This window comes from Coenobita brevimanus, chromosome 59, assembly GCF_032717465.1.
Source record: "Coenobita brevimanus isolate Jiangsu-jjx chromosome 59, ASM3271746v2, whole genome shotgun sequence".
Taxonomy (NCBI): domain Eukaryota; kingdom Metazoa; phylum Arthropoda; class Malacostraca; order Decapoda; family Coenobitidae; genus Coenobita; species Coenobita brevimanus.
In genome coordinates, this window is record NC_137012.1 from 24,681,372 (window position 1) to 24,707,508 (window position 26,137).

At 42.2% G+C, this 26,137-nt stretch overlaps 1 protein-coding gene across 1 annotated transcript in view; it reads left to right on the top strand.

Annotated features, from left to right (window-relative positions):
• mi (cyclin E-interacting protein minus) overlaps nt 1-26,137 on the top strand; it is a 120,479-nt gene that overhangs the window by 83,856 nt on the left and 10,486 nt on the right. Inside the window, exons 12-15 of the mRNA XM_080274823.1 lie at nt 2,401-2,535; nt 17,068-17,167; nt 22,585-22,734; nt 23,095-23,301. Coding sequence (XP_080130949.1) covers nt 2,401-2,535; nt 17,068-17,167; nt 22,585-22,734; nt 23,095-23,301 — 592 coding nt within the window. The remainder of the gene's footprint in view (nt 1-2,400; nt 2,536-17,067; nt 17,168-22,584; nt 22,735-23,094; nt 23,302-26,137) is intronic.

Here is a 26,137-nt window from a genome sequence, read left to right on the forward strand (position 1 = left end):
TGGGGTTTTACCTAACCAATTGCATCGTTAAACCGGGTTATCCTGTACTGTAGCCAACCCCACGAAGCAGTGAACTTTGGGGGTGATGCAGTGATACGTTTCTTTGCAACGACATCATAAAAAAGGCAGGCCTGGCCTTGGATTTTGCGCCCTGAAACACCAACGCCTTTGCGGGTCCTCCCATTCAACCACTGTAACAAATAATGTTCAACCACTAGCATAATTGAGCTGTACCTGGTCAGTGTTTTCACTTGTCTACCTCCGGCGCTTGGTTCAGAATACTTCTTCACAAGGGCTAGATTGTCTTTAAGTTCACTCAGCTGTTTTCTCATGCTATGCTTAGTCGACTCTGGCACATTATACATTTTGCACATTTCAGAGTTACAAGTACCTTTCTCCATTTCCGCCATGATTTTATTTTTTCTTTCGTCATCACACCTGCGTTTTGTCACTCCCTTGTGGTAGTCATGCTTGGCCTTCCTTTTACCACCTGCTGTTCCAGTTTATGCCTTCTCATGCCATTTCCACTGTCATCCAGTCCACCCCCGGCTTCACTTGAAGCACAAGATGACATATTTCTGTCAATTACTGATCAAGGATGCGAGTGTAACACTCAACTTGCGGACACACTGAACACCTGTGGGAAACATGCCAAAACCTAGTGTTGGCACTGGCATTGGTGCGGCGAGAATCTGAAACTCGTGGTGCCAGAGGGCACGAAAGTTCATTTTTATAGTCGCAAATGAGCAGTCATGGAAATATTTGATGGCTGTCACTGAAGTGCATTTCTCCAATCTGGATGTCATGAAACTTGGTGCCCTACTGTATTAGAATTCATGCACATAATTTACATAAACAAGTCACATGACCTACACAAACACAGTATAGCCATGGAAGCACTCGTGTACTCATGTGGACTAGTCAGAAGCATTGTCTTGCAAACAAAGACTTGTATAATGGTTATTATACTATGGTATATTAGTTTTATTTTTCTTTTACCTAATGTTTTACTGTTATGCACAAGTGCCACAGAGTCTTGGTTCATATAAATTAATTTAAAATACTGTTATGTGCACGTCCCACACTGCCACACGCTTCATTAGCAATAGTACAGTATAGGAAGAACGCTGCCAAGTAAGTTGTTCTTCCTATGGTCAGCCTTTCAGTGTACAGCACACAACATCAGCTCAGGCACTGCAAATAAGCACTGGCTTAGGATCACTGTCTTTCTTTTCCAAATAATTACACTTAATGCTTGCCAACTTCACCTCACTGTTTTCACAAGTACCTGAGCTATACAATTTGCACTGACGCTGAACTAAACAACACCTGAACTGAAACTCGTATAGTCCCTTCTCCATACTTATATAAGCTCCCTGTGTACTAGAATTATCTACTGCAGTCTTGGGAAAGCAACAGTTGCCAACTTGGAGACATCCACAATATCCAGAATGTTCTTACATTAGTAACACTCTAAATTATTAAGCATACAAACTGAGATAAAATTACACAGTTTAACAAGCAGTCAAATGAATAAAACATTATAGAGAGAAAGCATACAAAAATTAATGCATAACTTAACAAAATAACTCCACTTACAATTAGCAGGCTAACTGGCAAATCTGACTTGTAGCTGAAAAATAAGAGAAGTACAGAGAACTCTCCAGACTACCTAACTAGCAAATCCCGCATCTCAACAATATAGACAGTTGAGAAATTTTCAGAATGACAGTTATGTACACAACACATATCTCTAAGACAATGCACACCACAGATGTTAAGATGAAGCATGCCATTAGCTAAGGCTAGAGCTAGCTACAAGATGCTTCATTGATGTGTAATGCATACTTAATGTTTTGATAATTTCTTCACTGTCTGTATTATAAATTTATTAAGAATTAAGACTTTGTGTTATAAGAAAAATGATAACTGTACAGTATATTGTGCAGCACTGGACACTGTCCAAGTCTGTGTTTTCAAGACTTCTTCAGTCATCTGGTTAGTGATGTGTGTATACCTTCCCCAGAAGTCTAGTTTATCCAGAAAACTAATTAATGTAGAGTGGCTTTAGCTTCATTTAGTCCAGATTAACAGGGTTTTACTTTACTACTGTATTTTTTAATTCACAGTAGAGCATAATTTGTGTTAGGTAATGATGTCAAATCATTACTGCATTGCAGTGCCCTGACAGATCATAGTGGAATGTTATGAGTATTTTAAGGTCAAGGAAGGGTTCATGAAATTGTGTAAAGTTGAAATAAGAACTTGTCAGATAGTGTAATTGCCATCGTGGGTGGACTGTTAATATTGGACATACGACCGTACTGTAATAATGTTAATTGCAGTGCTGTACTTTTCTCATTTAGAATTCTTTATAGCTTAAAATTTTATATCAACTAGGTGATCTGCTAGGGGGGCTAGCTCCTCCTCCTCCAAGTTATGCCATCCTCTCCCTGGAGGCGGGCCAACTCACAAAACTCTTCACCAAGACTGGCCAGCCTGTTGAGAAAATCAGGCACAAGTTGACAAAACTCAGTATGTTCCTGATTTTATTTATATCTGTATATCTATCTGTCTAATATGTGAGGTGTTTAGTCAAATAATGACGAATGTGCCAAATATCTAAAATTAAGATTTAGGCCGCAACACACTCATCTGCTATATTTCTGTCCAGTGGAAATGTTTCACGACATATTCATCTTTACAACATGGTCGAAAGTTCTGTACAACAAGATGGATTCTTGTCCCAACATGCTGCAGGTTGGTACACATTGCCCATGTCTCTCCCGAGGAAAGCTGTAGTGGAAGAAAGACAAACATGTCAGCAGGCACTCCTTCAGGCAGCCAATGAGCGGTGGGTCTCGTGATGACATCACACTCAGCCAATTAGCAGCTGTGTTTTTTGGGTGTGGCCAGATCCTGCCTGTCCCAGTTCTGTTTACATTGTAAGTCACACAGATATGCTTTTGGTTTACTACATTATTTTCACCTCAGATTTACAGTGATGTACATCGCAGCATGAGTGACGTACAGTATATAGTGATGATGACCAGGAAGTTCCTGAGCATACATGGAAGTGAAAAGTGAAAACGTGATCCATCTTCTTGGAAACATGCAGTTGCCAAGCAAAAACGAAATGGTGGGAGAGTATACATGAGTTATAGCACTAAAAAGGAAGTGCTGGCAAAGGAAAATCAGTCCTCCTTGTAAGTGCAGCTGCTTTAACAACTTGGGCAGTGATAAAGTAAGTGATCTATTTACAGCTTTTTGGGCAATGAGTGATTATAACTGACAGAACAGTTACATTGCCAGTCATGCGAAAAGTGTTGCTATGAAGTGGCCTCGTGTCAAGGGCCATAAATTACGTATTGTGTTAAGTACGCCAGTGTGACTTAGGATATTTGTTGATCATCATTCCTCAGCATTCACGGTGTAAGTGAGCATAAAGTTTGTTTTGTGCCTGACAAAGTGACTGTAACTTGATCACTGGAAACTGACAAGCAAGACAGTGGTCCCAATCTGAAACAAGTTGGTGATGAATGAAAGGCACTAGACCGATGATATACAAGACTACTGTTAATCCTCACACCTCCCACAACACTTAACGTGTGGATTGCGAGCCACAGCTCAGGCTGGGTAGCGTCACATTGTGAGCCACAGCTCAGGCTGTGCTGGCCATGCATCGCTGTAAACAACTCGACCTCAACGCAAACTTACGCATGGCGCTACACGAAGACAGAGAGAGAGAGATTTTTTTCTTTTAACCAGATGATGCCCTGGATGTTTATCTTCAAGTTTATGATAAACAAAGACTTTCTTTATTTTTTCATATTTTCACTACTCCTATACGTAAATTTACGCATGGCCCTACGCAAAGAGAGAGAGAGAGAGATTTTTTTTTTTTTTTTTTTTTTTCCAGATGATGCCGTTGATGTTTATCTTCAAGTTTATAATAAACAAAAACAAAAATTTTTCCTTCGTTTTTTGCCCATCACGGGGTGGGATAAAAAAAGATAATTGCACAATCCACGGGTTAAATACATGCAGCACTACCCCCTAGAGGTAGGGTGGTTTTTCAAGGATATTCCCCCAGTATCCCTGCTTGTCGTACAAGGCGACTAAAAGGGTTGGCGGAGGGTTAGTGCCCCTCCCCGGAAAACAACTAACTAAAAAGACGAACAAGAAGCCTCAGACAAGGACTGACCAAAAGATGACGACCAAGGACCGGACAAAGGACATGGTAATTGGAACATGGAATGTAAGAGGTGAGAATGATGACGTGAAAGAGAGAGAGATTGTCCAGGTGCCTGAGGGTGCGAAAGTTGATGTATGTGGAGTAACTAAAACTAAATGGAGAGGTGAGAGGGTGAGAGAATGGGAGTATGGATGGGGTATATGTGCAGGAGTAGGGAAGGATGAGAGGGCAAAAGAAGGAGTGTGTATAGTTGTGAGTAAAAGATGGAACAAGAACATAAGAGAGTATATATCAGTTGGGTCAAGGATTGTGTGGGTAAGATTGAAAGTTGGAATGCGATTGTGTGCGTGTATGCACCAACGCAAGATCGTGCAAGCAGAGTGAGAGAAGAGTTCTGGACAAATGTGGAAGTGTGCATGGACAAGTTTGAAAGGAATGAGAGAGTGTTTTTGATCGGTGATATGAATGGTAAAGTAGGGATTGTGAAGGTGGATGGAATAGTTGGTGAGTGGGTTGTGCCTGCTGAGATAGATGAGAATGGCAGTGCGTTGGTGGACATTTGTGCTGGGAGGGGATTGGTGATAGCCAATACCCTATTCAGGCATAAAATGATCCACAGGTATATATGGCGAGTGATGAGAAGGATGGGTGGTGAACTGAATGAAAGGAAGGCAATGACTGATTATGTGTGTGTGTGGATGAAACAATGCGAAGATGTGTAATGGATGCAAGAGCTTATAGAGGTTTGGGGAGTGGACTTTCTGACCACTACTTGGTGGTGGCCAGAATCAAGATCCAAATAAGATGGAGAAGCAGAAGAAGGGAAGGACGGGAAGAAGGAGTATTTGGAAGGAGAGTGGAAAGGTTACAAGAGGATGAGAAAAAGGCAGAATATAAGAGAGAAGTGGAGGAACGATTGGGCAAATATGAATTGGAGCAGATGGGGGATGTGGAAGGTGTGTGCAGGATATTCACAGAAGAAATATGTGCAGCATGTGATGTGGTGTGTGGGATGAAGAGAAGACAGAGAGGTGTGCAAGGAACAGCATGGTGGAATGAAGAGGTGAGACAGGCTGTGGCACAAAAGAAGAAAGCATATAATGAATGGATAAGAAATAGGGGCGTGGAAGAAGTTGAGAGGCAGAAGAGAAAGTTATATGTAGAAAGATAGAGAGAGGTGAAAAGATGAATAATAGAGAGTAAGAAGAGAGTGGATGAGGAGTTTGGAAGGAATTTGAGTGTAAAGTAGAGGGACTGTAAGAAAATGTCCTGGAAAGAGGTGAAGAGAGTAAGACAGGGCGGAAGTGAAGTTAGCAGGGGAGTGAAAGATAAAAATGGTAGATTACTAGAAGAGAAGGGAGAAAAAGTGAGCAGATGGAGAGAACACTTAAGGAATTGTTGAACACAGAGGATCGAAGTAATGTGAGTATAAGTGGCTGGGGAATGGCTGGGAGAAGGAGGGAGGTGAGAAGACAGGAACAAATCAGTAGGATAGAAGTTGTGGAAGCAAAGAAGAAAGTTAAAATGAGGAAAGCCCCAGGAATTGATGGAGTGTGTGGTGAAATGCTGAAGCATGGGGGAGAGACAGTAGTAGAATGGATGTGGAAGATGTGCAGATTGGCCTGGGAGGAAGGTAGAGTCCCAAAGAATTGGAAGTCAGGTATAATTATTCCCTTGTACAAAGGAAAAGGGGAAAAAGAAGTGTGTGGTAATCATAGGGGCATTTGTCTTCCTAGTATAACAGGAAAAGTGTATGGTAGGGTACTTATTGACAGATTTAGAGAAAGAACAGAGGAATTAGTTGGAGTAGAACAGGGAGGCTTTAGGAAGGGAAGGGGTTGTGTAGATCAGATATTCATTCTTAGATCTTTAATGGAAAAGTTTCTAGAGAAGGGAAAGAAGTTGTATACGGCTTTCATGGATTTGGAGAAAGCATATGACGGGGTGGATAGACAAGGATTGTGGAAAGTATTAAGAATATATGGAGTAGATGGGAAGTTGTTGAATGCTATGAAGAGTATGTATGATGGTGCTAGGGCTGCAGTGCGTGTGGATGGTGAACTGAGTGAATTTTTCTCTTTGAAGGTTAGGTTGAAACAGGGATGTGTCATGTCTCCATGGTTGTTCAATCTGTACATGGATGGGGTAATAAAAGAGGTACAAGGTAGGGTAGTGGATGTTGGAGTGGCCTTGGCGAGAGAGGGTAGCGTGTGGAAACTCCCTGTACTGTACTGTTGTTTGCAGATGATACTGTGTTGTTGAGTGAAGACGATGGGGAGCTGCAAGGCTTGGTGGATGTGTTTGGGAGAGTGTGTAAGAAACGGAATCTAAAGGTGAATGTAGGGAAGAGTAAAGTGATGGTCTTTGAGAAAGATGAAGTCAGTGAATGTACAGCGAGGTTGGATGGTGAGGAATTGGAAAATGTGAGTGTGTTTAAGTACTTGGGTTGTGTGATGAGTAAGGATGGAGGTTTGGAGGGTGAAGTGCTTGAAAGGGTACAGCAGGGAAGAAAGGTTGCTGGTTCCTTGAAAGCAGTGATAAGAAACAGGGAAGTGAGCATGGAAGTGAAAAAGTTACTATATGACAGTATTGTGATACCAAGTCTAATGTATGGAAATGATGCTTGGACGTTGTTGGAAGGACACAAGTCAAGAGTGAGAGCAGTGGAAATGAGTTATTTAAGAGGAGCCTGTGGAGTCACATGGAGAGACAGGCTGACAAATGAGGATATAAAGGAGCGTTGTGGTGTGGATGTGGTTGTGATAGGAAGTGTTAGGAGGAATACACTGAGGTGGTTTGGCCATGTGGAGGGGATGGAGGGTGAGAGACTGACGAAGAGAGTGTATGTGAGTGAGGTGGAGGGGGGAAGAGGGAGGGGGAGGCCGAGGATGAGATGGAGGGATGGGGTGGAGAGGTATATGAGAGAGGGAGGTGTGAGCTAGGAGCAGGGCAGTGAAATGGCGAGGGACATGACGACATGGAGGCGATTTGTTTGTGGCCACCCTGAACGGGATTGAGGCATCTGGCAATAGATAGATAGAGACTAATGTACATGTGTTGCGGCATGTCCTTTTTTTCATTTTTATGGTTATTTTCAAATTATTATTATTATTTTTTATTTATTTTTTTAATAGAGGTGCTGTGGTATTGGATTAATAACTGAACAGCATTATAACCTGATATATATACAGTATTGTATTTTATTCCTATATGTCCTAAAGTATTTTACCTGCTCTATTTTTTGAAACATGGTTTATTGAAATCAGGCTACTGGTTAATGAGTTACAACGAAACAAATTTTTAACCCCATTAACTGCTCTATACAGCCAAGGCTGTTCCGAGTGCAACTGCTTAATACAGCTCTGGCCACACGGGTGCATTTTGAATATAGCGCCACGGTGACCAAGGCCGACACATGCAAGCATGTTGGAGCCTTCAAAACCGAAACCGAAAATGAAAACGAAAACCATACATTCCAATAGGGTATCAGACACTTCGATGTTCTTCCACGGCTTTACCAAGGTAAATGTTGAGCTAATATTTCGTTACTATGTACTTTGGCATGTATTCTCTCAATTCCTAAGACAAAATTTGGCATTTGGGAAGTTTCAGTTTTACCTCTATGTCTGAGCACCTCAGACACCTCCAAATGTCAGCCATGAGCAGTTAACAGGTTAACACCTTTTATCTCAAAACACTGATTCGGTCCATTCGTCATTATTTGACTAAACTCCTTATATATATATATATATATATATATATATATATATATATACTGTATATGAATTGATTGATTGATCCTGTCGGATACATTTGTATGAAGCTACAGATTGTGGTGAATGTTTCTGGCTTATCAGATAGAGCCAGGATTCCAGGGGCTTGAATCATGAGTGGATGGAAATGTGGCCAATTGGTCTGGGCAAACTCAGGCTCTTTGGATGTGCTACTTCTCTCCCTGCCCTAGGGTGGGAAACGAGGTCTGGATAATGATGATCAAGATAATATATATATATATATATATATATATATATATATATACACACACACACACACACACACACACACACACACACACACACACACACTCAAACCTCGATGTAAGGGACCTCCATGTAAGGGATTTCGGATTTAAGGAACTCCATATTCTACCTGACAAATGGAGAACCATTCAAAAATGATACAGAATGTCTAGGTTATACACTATCTATCTGTCTATACCCCGACGCCCTAATCCCGCAAAGGATGGCTGCAAACAAAACGCCTTCAAGTCGCTCTGTCACCCACCATTTGACTACCCTCCCCCCAACTCACCCCCCCTTCCCTCATATACCTCTCAACTCCATCCCTCCACCTCATCCTCGGTCTACCCCTCCCTCTCCCTCCCTCCACCTCACCTACTTACACCCTTTTAGTCAGTCTTTCATTCTCCATTCTCTCCACATGTCCAAACCACCTCAGTGTATTTCTCCTAATCTTGTCAACCACATCCACATCCACCCCACAACGTTCCTTCACTTCTTCATTCGTCAACCTGTCCCTGCATGTCACTCCACATGCTCCTCTCAAGTAACTCATTTCCACTGCTCTCACTCTTGACTTGTTCCCCTCTTGCAAGGTCCACGCCTCACATCCATATGTCAGGGTAGGGATCAAAATACTATCATGCAGTGACTTCTTAACTTCCATACTCACCTCCCTATTTCTCATCACTGGTTTCAGTGAACCAACAACCTTCCTTTCCTGCTGTACCCTTTCATGCACTTCCTCCCTCAGAGTTCCATCCCTGCTCATTACACTACCCAAGTACTTGAATGCACTCACATTCTCCGTATCCTCACCATCCAACCTCACTGTACATTCTGTGACTTCATTCCTCTCAGACACCATAACTTTACTCTTGTTTACATTAACTTTCAGATTCCTCTTCCTACACATTGTCCCAAACTCATTCACCAAACCTTGCAACTCCCAGTCATCTTCACTCAACAATACTGTATCATCAGCAAACAGCAACACCGGAATCTTCCAAATCTCACCCTCATTCATTAGAGCCACCTCCACATCCACTGCCCTACCTTGCACGTCCTTTACAACCCCATCCATGAATATATTAAACAGCCATGGAGACATCACACAACCCTGTTTCAGTCCCACATTGAGATCAAAGAACTCACTCGGCTCACCATCCACTCGCACCGTAGCCCTACCTCCTTTGTCCATACTCTTGACAGCACTCAACAATTTCCCCTCTACTCCATATATTCTTAATACCTTCCACATACCTTGCCTATCTATTCTGTCATAAGCTTCTCCAAGTCCATGAAGGCAGCATACACTTTCTTTCCCTTCTCTAGATACTTCTCCACTAAACATCTTAGAACAAATACCTGATCTACACACCCTTTTCCCTTCCTAAATCCCCCCTTGTTCTTCTCCAACTAGCTCCTCTGTCATATGCCTAACCCTATCAATGAGTATTCTACCATATATTTTTCTAGTCACACTAAGAAGGCAAATACCCTATGGTTATCATATACTTCTCTCTCCCCTTTTCCTTTGTATAAAGGAACAGTTATACCTAGGTAATTCACGCACCCGTAAAATAATAATCATAATCATGTAAATAAATAAGTGAAACGATCATTGTATTTCATAATAAGATTGTCTTTATATGTGATAAAACAATGGACATTTTCAAGAAAGGGACAAATTCAAGTAAGGGACAAGTTGATTACCCATTTAGTCCCTTAAATTGAGGTTTGAGTGTGTGTGTGTGTATATATACAGTCGGCGCAATGGAAGTCTGGACCCTCTAATTCGCACCATATATTTGGTAGGGTCCAAGAAATATTATAGGAAAATTCCTGTAGTTGGTGGATTTTTTTCTGGTGGTTTCTAGCGACTTTACAGGCTTACCACCATGTGCTGTGAGTTTTTGAGCTCAATTCCTGCCTGGCTTTAGATGGGAAAGCACATCAGATTTTCTTGTCCTGCTTGGCCTTTGTTAATTTCAAAGCTCTCATTTTCACACCCTCCTCTGCCTTAGTGAATCATTGAAGATGGGTCCCAAGCCACTAACTGATTTAGAGAAAGCCCAAGTTTTAACTATGAGAGAGGGAAATGTAAAAATTAAGGATATTTGTATTCAAACTGGGTGAGGAAAATCTACCGTTATGTCACCCCTTGCTGCTGCCCGCCACCTGCTAAAAAACACAATTCCCCAACATCAAGACAGGCTAGGACCTAAAAGGAAGACATCACCAATTACAGACAGGTTACTGAAGCATGCTGTGATAAAAGACCCACGTTTGACTGCTAGACAACTGAAAGATATGTACCCACAATTGCTGAAAGATGTGTCTGAAAGAACCATACATCATCGACTTCATACAGACTTCAAGATCCCCAGCCGTACTGCTGCACTGAAGCCTCTCCTTAATTTTTACATTTTCCTCTCTCATAGTTAAAATTCAGTCTTTTTTTACATCAGTTAGTGTCTTGGGACCCATCTCCAATGATTCACTAAGGCAGAGGAGAGTGTGAAAACGAGAGCTTTGAAATTAACAAAGGCCAGGCAGGACAAGAAAATCTGATGTGTTTTCCCATCCACAGTCAGGATGGCACTGAGCTCATAAACTCACAGCATGTGGTGGTAAGCCTGTAATGTCGCTAGAAACCACCAGAAAAAAATCCACCAACTACAGGAATTTTCCTACAATATTTTTTGGACCCTACCAAATATATGCTGCAAATTAGAGGGTCCAGACTTCCACTGAGCCGACTGTATATATATATATATATATATATATATATAAATAAATAAATATATGCAGTATATCTATCTAATCTGTCTGTCTGTTTGTCTGTCTATCTATCTATCTGTCTATCTATCTCTACCGTGTGTGTGTGTGTGTGTGTGTGTATATATATATATATATATATATATATATGTATAATTATATACAGTAATCCTTCCAATATCTGACATAATAGAGCCATAGGCAGGTCCGGATAGTGTTCCTGTCCGGATATTGGGCCCCAGCTTCTGGACTTGTACTTATGGACCCTAACTCAGAAAAACACCTATACAACTCCCTCTGGACATGCATAGCACCTATTTAAGGCCCAAATCACACCAATAAGGGACATAAAAGACTGAAATAAATGCAAAAGAAGCATAAAATGAGGTTTTTGAGGTAGGTTCATACAATATTCAACATTCTGGGTACTTACAAGTCCCTGGCTCCTAGACTGGTAGTTATGGACCCTAACCTAGCCTAACTCAGAAAAACACCTTCCTACTGCACATGCATAGCACCTAAGACATAGCATATTCACACCAATAAGGGACATAAAAGAGTGAAATGAGGTGTTTGAGGTAAGTATAGTATGGAAAATACAGTAGAGTACAGTATGAAACATTCTGCCTACTTACAGCAAGTCCATGGCCATCTCGATGAATAACCGCCTCCTCTCAGACTCTGACAGTAAGAAGGATTTCCTGAAGCACTTTCAGTACACTGTTCATGATGTCTTGCACTGAACTTAGTCATTCGCACTCAGAAGTCCATTCTCTTCACAGTGCACACTCTTGTCTACCTTATGCTCCATTGTAACTTAATAAGTGTTGCACTCTGCACTTTAACTCTTTCCACTCTTATAGCCATTTTCTAAAGCAAAAACACACAAGTCTATTTACATTAAATTTAGTTAAAAAATTGTTTGTCTTTTCACTCACAACTGTAAATCCTTAACACAATGCACTTTTTTTCACTGCACAACACTGTAAATTCCCATGTGGTCTAGTGGAGAAGTTCTTGGCGTCTGTTCACTGTCAGAGTCCGAGAGTATCACTGGCAGGTGACCTAGGGGTGCGCCACTGAGTCATGGTGATGGCGTACCCACTGCAGACGACTCTGAAGACAGACGCAAACTCATGTCGAGTGGTGACTCCACCGTGGCTGATGTGCTGGGCTGTGGCTCGGAGCATGAAGGCCTGTCTTGGGGAGGCAACGGAGTGGAGCCGGGGCTGGGCACAGTGGGAGTCACGGGCCTGAAAAAACTGTCAATCGTTGATTGACGCAAGGAACGACGATTCTGATGATTGATGATGCGCTGCCTGAAAGCACGCACTTCCTCCACAGGTCCCAAGGGCCCCATCTCCCTGTCGCAGTCCGGGTGTTCCAGGTAGTCCAGAACGAACTCTAGGTGTTCCCGGAGTGCGCTCAGCGTGGGGATGGCTGGAGTTGTGTCATGCTGAGAGGAGTCCGCATCATCGTCGCCGTCCTCGTCGGAATCTTCAAGCTGGGTACTGACACCTGCAACTGAAGATGCGATCTCGATATCAGACAGGGTCTGATACCCAGGATCGCCCTTGTCGTCATCCAAGCACTCACGCACATCGTCCACATCAACATCGTCGCCATGCATGCGTAGACGTGCATGGAAGTCATCCATGTCAAAACCTAGGATATCGTACTCCACATCCGTTCCGAGAAGCAGACGAGACCAACCATTTTCTAGAGTCTTGACAGGGATTTCCTTCCATGCACTGGCCCAGTTGTAGATTGCAGACTTGATGTCATAGCGGCGAAGGTTTTCCAAAGTCCGCTGGCCTCGCATTTCCCGTCCCTTCCTGCGCTCGTCCTCGTCCTCGAGAACAACCATCACCTCGTCCAGGAACTTCTTTCAGTACAGCCTCTTCGTTGCCACGATCACTTCTTAGTCCATTGGCTGGATGAGATCAGTCATATTAGGTGGCAGAAACATGCACCTAATCTGGCCATTCTCAGCCACCAAGTCCTTGTCGCATGGGTGGGCAGGTGCATTGTCGAGGAGAAGGAGGGCCTTTACCTGGTCGTGTGGGATTCCCAGTGTCTCCGTCTGGTAATGTATGACCTCCTTGACGAAATGGCGGTGGAACCAGTCTTTGAAGATCTGGGCTGTAAACCATGCCTTCAAAGAATGGTACCAGACGACAGGAAGGACATCCATCACCCCACGAAGACACCGAGGCTGCTTTGCGCGGCCAACAATAACGGGCTTAAGCCGGTGCATGCCGTTAGCATTGGCACAACACAAAGCAGATATCCGTTCCTTGGAGAGCTTGCGGCCAGGTACACGCTTCTCCGTCTCCTCGGCTAGAGTGTTCGTTGGCAAAGAGCGATAGAATAGACCAGTTTCGTCAGCGTTGTAGACTTGACCGAGAGTGAGGCCCTCCCTGTCGATCAAGCCTTTCACCTTGTGCCAAAACTCGTCAACTCCATCCTCATTAGCGTCCAAAGCTTCGCCATGAGCTTTACGGTTGGTAAGGACATGCCGTAACTTAGACGCGAAGAGCCAATCCTCGGATGCCTTGAAGTCTAGGGCGTCGTGAAGCCTGGCGAACTTCTCAGCAGCAGCCTTCAGCTCCGTACCACGTACCATCACACCAGCAGCACGTTGCTGTCGATACCAAATCAACGTGGAGCGGTTGACTTCAGCAAACTTGGGAGTAAACATCACCTTCCTCTCCACGTTGTGTTTGCTTCTCGACGAGAAGTCAGCCGTGTACTGCATGAGTTTGTCTTGGGATCTCTTAATATCAAACAAAGTAGATCGGGCCAGGTTGAACTCGCGGAGGATGCGGGAAGAAGACCACCTTGCATCTACTTTCTCCGATATCTCCCGTTTCTTCTCTAGAGTCAACACCACTCTCTTCCTCTTCTCAGGCGGAGGGGCCATCATCACACACATGAAGGAGAGGCACGAGAGCAGCAGGAGTGCCTGCAGCAGATAAGGCACCACCACAAAAGCGAGCACGTGGGCATCCATGACGACGAGCGTGCACTTGCGACGAAAGACAGGCGGAAAGTGGGGAGGATGCAGGGGCGCTCTAGCTGACGTCGGAGGAATGACGCGCCACAACAAAGCTGTCCCGCGCCCCGCGCGCCAAGTTCAAATTACGGGCGGGAAAAAATCTTTTGTGTGTGTGTGCGGTTTTCGGACCATTTTGGGAATATTGGATCCCGGGACGATTATGTCCAGTTAGTGGGGATGTTCGGATATTGGGCGTTCGGATATTAGAGTACACCGCTTCCCGTCCGATCAGCGAAGTTAAGCAACATTGGGTCTGATTAGTACTTGGATGGGTGACCGCCTGGGAACACCAGATGCTTTTGGCATAACGTTCTCCCTACGTGTCAAGTGGGGTTGGTGGAGGATTAGTGCCCCTCCCTGTAAAAAACAATTAACTCTAAGCCCTTGGCCACCCCGTTTGGGATACATGGCGTCTGGCAATGAATGAATGATGAATATACATATATATATATATATATATATATATATATATCCTCCTCCTCCTCCTTCTTCTTCTCCGAACTGGACAGAAAAATGGAAAATGAAATTCAACACAGAAAAATGTAAAGTACTTCATATTGGAAGTAACAATGTCCATGCAAATTACAAAATGAACAATATCCAGTTATCAAGTACAGACAGTGAAAAGGATCTTGGTGTGATAATATCAAATGACCTAAAACCAAGTAAGCAGTGCACCGAGGCAGTTAAAATTGCAAACAAGCTGGTGGGTTTTATTGGAAGAACTTTTGAGTTTAAATCGGAAATGGTCATACTTGCCTTGTACAACTCGCTAGTGCACCCCCATCTTGAATATTGTGTGCAATTCTGGTCTCCGTACTACAGAAAGGACATTGAAAAATTAGAGAAAATTTGGCGAAGAATCACAAAAATCACGACTTAGAAATAAACCATACGAGGAACGTCTTGAAGAACTTAAATTATTTAGCCTAACGAAGTGCAGGGGGACCTTATTGAAGTTTTCAAAATCGTGAAGGGATATGACAACTTAGACTTGAATAAATATTTTGATATAGACCGGTCGAGTCAACCCAGAAGTAATGGCATCAAAATTATGGGAAAAGCGTTTCCAAACCCATGAAGCAAAATACTTCTTCTTTAACAGAGTTGTAAATATTTGGAACAGATTACCCTCAGATACCATAAACAGTATCTCAATTGAGACATTCAAAAACAAAATAGACAAGTATTTCCACGAGAATCCTCAGCTGACTCTGTTTCTGTCCAAATAACTTGTTTTTATAGCTACGTGTAAGTTCATCCCCCTTTTGTCTACAAGACACCCCATAAACAATGTACCCGTACATAGTGCCACGTCACGTCATTATACATTTTTCAATTTATTCAGTGCAACTAAAGTAATATAAGCACAGATTAGGATCTGCACAGATAGCCCTGAGTTAACGGTCACTACTCTTACTTCCGACCTATGATGGGCTGTGGATCACTGAGGGTTCCTGTTAGTCAAGTGACCACCATCGGGATTTTTTTAATGTACCAGGGGTCACTGCTTAATGTACCAGGGGTCACTGCTTAATGTACCAGGGGTCACTGCTTCAGGATGAAACTTGTGTACTTGTCCCACATGGGAGAGTTCCTTGTCTCAGTGGAGTGAACAGAGCTAGGGCCTGATTGACTGCTGCCTACCCTAAAAGCGCCAGGCAGGGCTGCCACACCACCCCTAAACATCCACACTGTGCAGTCCCCTCATGTCTACAGGACACCCCGTAAACTTAACATAGCGTCGCGTCATGTCATTATACATTTTTTGATTTACTCAATGCAAATGAGGTAATATACAGTAAGCACAGATTAGGATCTGCACAGATAGCCCTAAGTTAACGGTCACTACTCTTACTTCCGACCTGTGATGGGCTGTGGATTACTGAGGGTCCCTGTTAGTCAAGTGTCCACCATCGGGATTTTTTAAATGTACCAGGGGTCACTGCTTCAGGATGAAACTTGTGTACTTGTCCCACATGGGAGAATTCCTTGTCTCGGTGGAGTGAACGGAGCTAGGGCCTGATTGACTGCTGCCTCCCTAAAAAGCGCCAGTCAAGGCTGCCACACCACCCCTAAACATCCACTCTGTGCGTTGTACATCCACACTGTGCACTGTGCAGTCCCCTTTGTCTAAGACACCTGTCTTATATATTTTTCAATCTCCCTAGTGCAAAGAAAGTAATATAAGCACAGATTAGGATCTGCACAGATAGCCCGGGGTAAACGGTCACTACTTTTGACCTGTGATGGGCTGTGGATCACTGAGGGTCCCTGTTAGTCAAGTGACTACCATCGGGATTTTTTTAATGTACCAGGGGTCACTGCTTCAGGATGAAACTTGTGTACTTTTCCCACATGGGAGGGCTCCTTGTCTCAGTGGAGTGAACGGAGCTAGGGCCTGATTGACTGCTGCCTTCCTAAAAAGCGCCAGGAAAGGCTGCCGCACCACCCCTAAACATCCACACTGTGCATTGTGTAGTTTCCACGTTATGTCCACAGACTTCGCATTAACTCAATGTACCAGTTTATAATGTCATGTTATAACTATTAGTTTATTTGATTAGTTTCTCTTTCAGGTTACTCAGTCGGGTAGCTTATAGACAAAGTATTATAGAATGTGACTTTTCCTTTCCAATATTTCCTATGAAATTTCCATGTCAGTTTTTCCATGCTGCATGGTGGTTTTTCTCACGTTTTCCTGGAGGGTTTGGTGGTGGGGGGAGCCTTCTTGCTTTACTATCCTTATCCTTCAGCATGTAGAGTTAGATCTTGTAGTCATAGTTTTCTCTGTAACAAGCAGCCTCGAAAGGAACAAAGGTCTGTTGCTGTTTGCTTTCCTATGTAATCCTATGTAATGTAATCCTCCTCCTCCTTCTTTCTTCTTCTTCTTCTTCATCTTCTTCTTTCTGAACCTTATCCAGCCAGTTGGTCTGTTGGAAATAAGGTTAGAGTGATGATTGTAAATTTATCTACAGTAGTGCTTGGAGATACATCCCACTAATGTGTTTCAGCTTCCACTGGCCAGTACCCCTTTAAAATAAAATCTTCCTTGGAGAAAGTGAAGCCTCTCACCTGGCCTGATGCCCTTTATGCCCATCATCATGGTATTTAGTAAGTACCTACTGCTTTTGTTATGGTATCGTGCAAATTTTGTTTGCTTGCTTGAGCAAATTGGAAAACTTATTTCCGAGTTACTTCATAGCAGGATTTACTATTTAACTTTTTTTTTTTTTTTTTTTCCAAGTTATATCTCTCCCAGCTTCCATTCAGTTGTTGTTGTTGTTGTGTACCCCAAACTGCCTGGCCAAGCAGACCCATCAATCACAGGCAAACACCTACCCCTGTAGGACCATCACTTGCAGTGAACTGATGTTCCTTTGTGGCAGAAAGTGCCTCGCCACAGCAAGGCGTAGGGAAGTGTGTGGAGGTTTGGTTCCCAGATGGATGACACGTATGTTTCTCTCCACGTGGTTAACAGAGGCACCATAGCAGGCTCAGCATCACCCTGTTATTTGGTTATATGGGTACCACCTACCATTGTAAATGGTTTCCTGGGTTACAGGAAACCATTAGTCTTGTCACTCATTGCAGAGCCACCTGAAGTGAAAAGAAGAGAATTCAGAAAGTGACACAAAGAATGGGAGAAAAGGAAGAGGGGAGAGCAGACACAGAAAAAGCATGATAAAGGTGAAGGAAGAAGTAGGCAGCACTACATTGCTTGGCTGATGGTCACCAACACCTATCACCACCATCATTGAATGAAAACACCCTCAAGGTGTAGAGGTTATCCCTGTCGAAAAGCATCTCCTGTGTTTTGTGGAGCTTAGGGAGACTCCACTCAGGCCAAAGAAGGCTGAGGCTAAGGAGTTCACAACGTTGCTGAATCTCATTTTAAAAGCAGTGAAACCACTACAAAAATGTCTTAAAATTTTTGTATGGTTGGGTCTTACCTTGAGCTGGCATCCTCGAATGAAAACCAGTGTAATATTATACACAAACAGTGCAGTTATTTACCCTCTGTGCTTCTTTCTCAGTTATTATAACATTTTTGTTGTTGCTGTGATAAGTCCTCTTCCATTTCTCTCACCTTTGACAGTTATAAGTTTCCCAGCTTGTTATAGGTAGGTTATATTATCTATAGGTAGTTTATATTGGAGATGTGCAGATTGGCCTGGGAGGAAAGTAGAGTCCCGGGGGATTGGAAGTCAGGTATAATTACTCCCCTGTACAAAGGAGAAGGGGAAAAAATAAGTGTGTGGTAATCATATGGGCATTTGTCCTCTTAGTGTACAGTGATAGGAAAATTATATGGTACAATACTTATTGACCAAGTTAAGGAAATAACGGAGGAATTAGTTGGAGAAGAACAGGGAGGTTTTAGGAATGGAAGAGGTTGTGTAGATCAGAGATTCATTCTTAGGTCTTTAGTGGAAAAGTTTCTAGAGAAAGGAAAGAAGTTTTATGCAGATTCATGGATGTGGAGAAAGCATATGATGGGTGCATAGACAAGGAATGTGGAAGGTATTAAGAATATATGGAGTAAGTGGGAAGTTGTTGAATGTCGTAAAGAGTATGTATGAGGGTGCTAAGGCTGCAGTGCATGTGGATGGTGAACTGAGTGAATTTTTCTGTTTGAATGTTGGATTGAAACAGAGAGGTGTCATGTCCCCATGCTTGTTCAGTCTGTCTGTGGATGGGGTAATAAAAGAGATACAAGGTAGGGCAGTGGATGTTGGAGTGGCCCTAGTGAGAGAGGGTAGTTTGGAAACTCCCTGTACTGTTGTTTGCAGATGATACTGTATTGTTAGGTGAAGACGAAGGGGAGCTGCAAGGCTTGGCGAATGAGTTTGGGAGTGTGTAAGAAATGGAATTTAAAGGTGAATATAGGGAAGAGTAAAGTTATGGTCTTTGAGAGAAATGAAGTCACTGAATGTGCAGTGAGGCTGGATGAGGAGAAAATGGAAAATGTGAGTGCATTTAAGTACAGTGCACCTTCTCACAATGCGAGTTTATGGGTGGCAGGAACCCTCGCATTCTATGATTTCGCATTGAGTGAATCTAAGAACTTATGGGAAAAATGGTATATGGTGGACAGCCCACCCAGGGCTTGGTCTTTGTGTCCCCTTCCAGCCTACTATACCCTGCTAATACTCTGTCTAATAGTACTTCTAGTTGGACCAACAAATAGAACTCCATGTACCTTAATTTAAGTGGCTTCTGGGCTTGTTAAGAAGGGAGGGGGGTGGATATCCGAGGCTCGGGGCGTCTACTTATCCCCTGCGGGACGGGGCGCCCCTTTGTCACTCTCACTGTCATTGCTGAGGTCTCCTGGAGGTGCCATAAAGCCTTCAAAGTCGACAGCTGAGACGATGATGAGCAGGTGGGTACTGCTATGATGCTAAAACGGACCACAGGATGTGAGGTACAACATGTGTTCTTGCGGCAATGTGGAGAAGTGCGTTTACCCAGGAAAGTCGGTAGATGGCATGCAGATAGCTTACCAGCTATATATATATATATATATATATATATATCCATCTAACTCAGGAGAATACTGAATCGCATTTGCCTCTACCTTTTCTGAAATGCCACTACACATGGACATCTGGAGGGGGGGTCAAAGGGGGAACAGTTGCCCCCATTGGAATTCCAAAGTGCTTCAGTTCTTGTTCATGGATGATTGAGTGATTTTAGTCGATTTATGCATTGTCACTTTATGCATCTGATGTAAATCATGTAACTCACGTAAGTATATGCCTATGCCTATTTGAAGTGTCTGTATTTTGATATAACCGCACATATATGTATAGTTTCTTTTGTTTTGGCCCCCCTTACAAAAAATCCTGCGGATGCCCCTGCCACCATAAATAATTTACTGCATAACACAATACAGTAAACCCTCAAAGATCCGGACTAATTGGGGCTATAACCCTGTCCGGACCTCGAAAAATCCGGATCTTCCAGAAATTATATAAATTTGCTCATATGAAAGAAAACTTATGTTGGTTTAGGTATAACTTAATGCAAAATAAAAACAAACAGTTATTTTTTATATTCACCTTGCCAATACAGTATAAAATTAATTGGATAGTATAATAATGTGTACAAATATTTTTTTCGTAAATTTTAATTAATAAATTGTGTATCTTGTAGCCTATGTTTTAAATTGAAAATTTGCCAAGAAATGGTCCGGATCTTCGCAAAATCCGGATCTTTGAAGTCCGGATCTTTGAGGGTTTACTGTATAATTTTAGCAAGTTTTACACTCAATAAAGTCAAATGTAACACACGCAAGAAGATATTTTCATACATGAAAAGCATCATGACCACCATCCTGCTTCACCCCACCAGGTCCTAACCCGTGGCAATATCCCAGTTTCCTCTTAACTTTTCTCAAATGCCACCATTAATAATTCATTGCATAGCACAGTAATTTTTAAGCAAGGCTTGGACACAATAAAACTCATAAGTAATAAGAAAAAATCTTATGTAATCATTCCGACTTACTTGGCTCATCCTATTCCCCCCACCCCCCACCCCCCCACCACCACCAGCTTGCCGAGTGTTTATCACAAGTCAGCACCTGGTGAAGGATCCTTCAGAGCAAATCCTTCAAAATCATTACCCATTATCTTAAGGGTCACCATCAAGGAACAGTGAATCTTCTGATTGTCGTCACTGGCAGGAGCTGAATCATGGACGGGAACTGGAGGTGTAGCTTGTACTCGTACCTTGCATGCCATGTGGTGTACGTAATTTTAAGCACTTTTTAAATACAGTACTGTACTGTACACTTTATATACCTTATTTTGTAGGATCTTACGAACTAAAGATGTTCACTTTGTGTGTATACAGTAGTCCTTTAACATCCACTGGGGTTAGGTAAATGAAACACCCGCGTATGTTAAAAATCCATGGATATCTGCTGCCCCCATTAAAAACACCCCTGGATCCACCTTAACCCTTTGGCTGCAGCGGCTGTGATGACAATGTACTGGCTGTGCTCATTGCTGAGCTATAGGAAAAAAATTATATATTTTCAACTCGTGTTTTAACCCACTTATCGTTAATCTTGAGAGCTAAAATTTTTGTAAGACAAACGTCAATCTTTCTACTATTTTTTGCAACAAACTGCATGTCTGTAGGCAATCCAAGCACAGAGAACGATTTGAGATAATACAAGGTGTGTTTTGACTGATGCAAGAAATAGCCCAGAGAGGTGGAAATTTCCACCAAACCACTAGATTTTTTCCATACAAAATAGGGTTACAGCCACGTTACCTCATCACAGTAATTGCAATAATAATAAAAATAAAACACTTCCGGCCAGTCTCCTATGATTTTGTTACGATATTCCAGTGTTTACGGTAGACTTTAGGGAAACAGTAACAGTTTGAGGAAAATCATTACAAACTTTATCAAACTTAATGAATGACTTTTATTACCACATACTTTTATGAAGCTTATTGATATAATGTCATGAGGCATTTCATAGCATTGCTACACAGTTTGCAACCGCAAAAATGTTCGCTAGCAAATGCGCTTAACATCATGAGTTCTCTGATTATCGCAAAAATATCACTAAATCACTTGTATATTATCACAGTAATTCACAATATAATATAAAATAACACTTTTAGCCACTCTCATATGATTTCAGTGCAATTTGGGTGCATATTGCTTCGTATTACTTACGGGAGAGAGGGGGGAGGGCAGCATGCCAGTTTAGCCCGGCTCATCGAGGGGGACAAGAGAGAGAGGGAGGGGGGGGGGATGGCAGCAAACCGGTTTAGACCAGCTCATCGAGGGTATATGGAAGAAAAGAAATACTCCCAGCCTGTCCTAACTTTTCCCCTGATGAATTAATGGCATTAATAAATGAAATGGCCAAAAGGAAGAGTGTTAAATTTGATTCACTGGCTAATGCCATCACTAAAATAGTCATGAACTGTGGATGGGATAATGTTACATTTGCAGTGAACAGTGTCAGCAGAGTTCAACGAGATAAAATGCCATAGTAAATCCAGCCCTGGTACTATATCCACCTGCGGATATTTAAAACCGTTTATGTTTATATCCACCTGTGGATACAGTATTTACAACCGTGTATGATAAAAATGCTGATGTTAAGGGATGATTTTATTTTACTTATCACTTGTCACCCTTGAGCAGTATATCAGGGGCTTCCAGGGAAATGATGTGGGTCAGACTGAGGCTGACCATGGGGGGACAGTAATGATGCTGCCAGCCCGCCACCAACCGACTCAGAAACACACAAACTGCTTGGACAATATGGCCACCTTGGCCCGAGGTTAGGCAATCCGGACTGCTTCTAGCTTTTTCGGAATTTTCCCGATATGTAAGAAATTATTCCAGTTGGCCCCTCGACTCTGAAAAAGCGAATTCCGGTCTAGTGAAGTCCATTGTAGTGAAGTCATACTGTACTGTACTTGCATTTACACTAGTTTTGTGGTGATTATTCTACTAAAACAGTTTCTGAAATTTTAACAGAGTTTTATTTTTACCAGCTACAATGTTAATGAGCGGTATGAGAAGTTCATTGAACTGTGTAACCAGGTCAAGAATCGGTACATCCAACAAGAGACAGCAGCTACTTGCACTGTCTTCCAGGATAAAGAATCTGCCTATGTCACAGTTGCTTCCCACAAGCTCTCAAGGTACTGTACTGTATTATAGTACAAAGCTTTACACATTGGGAGGGAGGGACACTGCTAGCACCTGATGTTTATGGCTGCAAATAGATCCAAACACTTTTTATTTTGATTTCTTATGCATGGAAAATTTGGCCATGATTAGAAGAGCATAACCAGATTCACAGAGGTATCTGAACTTGTTATCAAAATGTGTTAAACACTACAGACATAAATCCCTAGAAAATTGCCAAGAAGTGAGCAAAGTTGCTAGAATATTTGGTAAAGATTAATAAAAACTAATAAACATCAGACCTAGCTTTAAAACCAATAAACTGACAATTCAGAACTTAGGATTTTGACATTTATTTATTTATTTATTTCCAGCAAAGACAAAAATGACAAGACAAAGTCAGACAACAGTAATCTGAAACCTGTGAGGAAGATTGTGCGAAGCAGCAAAGGACGGGCATTGCTAGGTGGGGAGGAAATGGACAATGTCAGCTTAAAGAGTGGGCACAGCAGCAGACTGGTTCAGGCAGCACCCAGAAGATCCCCTCGTAAACACCCAGTAAAGCAAGATCAGTTGAAGAGGTAAGGAAGATTGATTACCCAGGTATCTACATAGTATGTTGTACAGTATGAAGTACATAGTTCTGCCCCTTCAGAACATTCCTTTTCCTTGTTTTCTAGGTTCCACTGCTCTCACTCTTGACTTCTGTCCCTCCAACAAGGTCCAAGCTTCACTTCCATACGTTAGAGTTGGTATCACAATACTGTCATGTAGTAACTTTTTCACTTCCATGCTCACTTCCCTGTTTCTTATCACTGCTTTCAAGGAACCAGCAACCTTTCTTCCTTGTTGTACTCTTTCACCCCCTAAACTTCCATCCTAACTTGTCACACTACCGAAGTACTTAAACGCTCTCACATTTTCCATTTCCTCCTTATCCAACCTCACTGAACATTCACTGACTTCTTTTCTCATGAAGACCATAACTCTACTCTCCTACGTTCACGTTTAGATTCCGTATGGCACACCTAATGTCTGACTTGGCTCTTATCTCTGATTGGGGTAAAAATAATCTGGTTGTTATTAATGCATCAGAGACTCAGCTTTTGCACCTATCAACCCGACAAAATCTTCCACAGGTATACCCACTTATGTTTAATAATACTCAACTTAATCCTGCATCATCGTTGAACATGCTTGGGGTTTCATTTGCTCGGGACTTGTCTTGGAAAGATCATATTACATCTCTTGTAAAATCTGCTTCCAAGAGATTGGGTGTGCTAAGCCGACTCCATTCCTTCTTTGCCCCTGCACAATTGTTGACTCTATACAGGAGTTTTATCCGTCCCTGTGTGGAGTACAGCTCTCATGTGTGGGGAGGCTGCCCACATACAGCTCTTCTCAATAGGGTGGAGTCAAGGGCTTTTCGTCTCATTAACTCTCCCCCTCTTACTGATTCCCTTCAACCTCTGTCTCTTCGCCGCAGTGTTGCATCTTTATCTCTTTTCTGTCACTACTTCAATGGTCACTGTTCCTCTGAAGTGTCTGCATGCATTCCTCCACTTCTACAATGGGCACTTAGCACCCGTCTGCAGCAAACTCTCACCCCTTTTCTGTCCAGCTCTCTAATGCAAGAGTTAACCGTTACTCCCAGTCCTTCATTTATGCAACAGGTCAACTCAGGAACTGTCTCCCTCTGTCTGTATTTCCTGCTTCCTATGATCTCCAGTCTTCAAACGCAGTGTGTCAAGGCATCTCGAAATGAATGGATCTTGAACTTGGCTCTCTCTTGTATTTTGTTTTTCTCTTAGAAGGAACAGTTTTGCAGGTTCATTGCCTTTGGTTCCTTCTTCCTCGCATAAAGAAAAAAAAAAAAAAAGATTCCGTTTCTTACACATACTCCCAAACTCATCCTCCAAGCCTTGCAGCTCCCCTTCGTCTTCACTTAACAACACAGTATCATTTGCAAACAAGAGTACAGGGAGTTTCCAAACACTGCCCTCTCTCATTAGGGCTGCTTCAACATCCACTGCCCTACCTTGTATCTCTTTTTTAACCCCATCCATATACAGATTGAACAACCATGGAGATATGACATCTCTGTTTCAATCCAACCTTCATGTAGAAAAATTCACTTAGTTCACTATCCACATGCACTGCAGCCTTAGCACCCTCACACACAATCATCATGGCATTCAACAACGTCCCATCTGATAATAAATATAATTATTATTAATAATAAAAATATTAGCTTAATATTGTTTAATATTAATAATGTAATTATTTAATATTGATAAATATTCCCCTATGATTATTAATAATTATGAGTTTTTCAAGATATCCACATAACAGCCGCATCCATGGTTGTGGATGTGGATGTTGAAAATGATGCGGGGCCGCGGATGCGGATGCAGATATCTGGTCCACCTCTGATAATTAGTACTGAATTATTTTCCTCCTTTTGATGCGTACTTGTATTTTTTTCTCAGATGGATAAAATTGTCATCAGGAATGGACCAGTGCAGAAAAACGACCCAAGGAGATCTTTATTTTATTCTTGTTACCCTCACATGATTTATTTAAGTTTAGAAGCTTTTTGAACTGGGCAGGGTTATTTGCAACCTTCATAAACTCCTTTACTACTGGAGGTTCTTCCAAAGGTGATCAAAATCAGTGATGGTAGCTTGGTTTAAATGTCATCATAATGAAGTGGTTATGCAGAAATGTATAGAAGTTTATCAGTCCTTAAAAATCTCCTTACGTCAGAATAATAAATTTTTGTGTATCAGTTAACATGTTTTTCTCCCATATGGTGGGGAGGCCACAATCCACTCACTCTGTAATGCTAATTTTAGGTGACTACAAGGCACTGAGTGACTAAGTGGTTCCCTGTAAAGCTATTACTTTGTTGTGTGGTAACCAAATAATTTACTAATGGATGCATGGTGGTCTGATTTGCTAAGGCATTCTAACCAGATGTGACCCATAAGGATGTTGGGTTGCGTAGCCCAGGGTCTCAGTACAGTACTTCTGATAAGATTGGGGTGATGGATGGATGGATGCAGATTGTGAAGGCAGTCAAGGCACTTGGCTGATAAGTCAGCAGCTAAGCCCATCAGTACAAGACAAATGCAAATACCAAAATTCTCTCTCCTCTGTCTCTCGTAATGACTAGGAAATGTTTCATTGCCAGTCCAGTTTCTGTATATGTACGTTGTCTGTACACCTGCCCCTATAATTATATACAGAAATAACTACTGCTACTGTATTTGTGTCCAGTTTTACTTGAGCCCCAGTGTTAGTCGACATGATAGTCATCATTATCATCATCATTGTTGTCATCATTCCAGCAATCATCATATTTCCCACCAGTATATGTTGGTAGGATTCACAACAGGAAAATCTGTTTCTGTATCA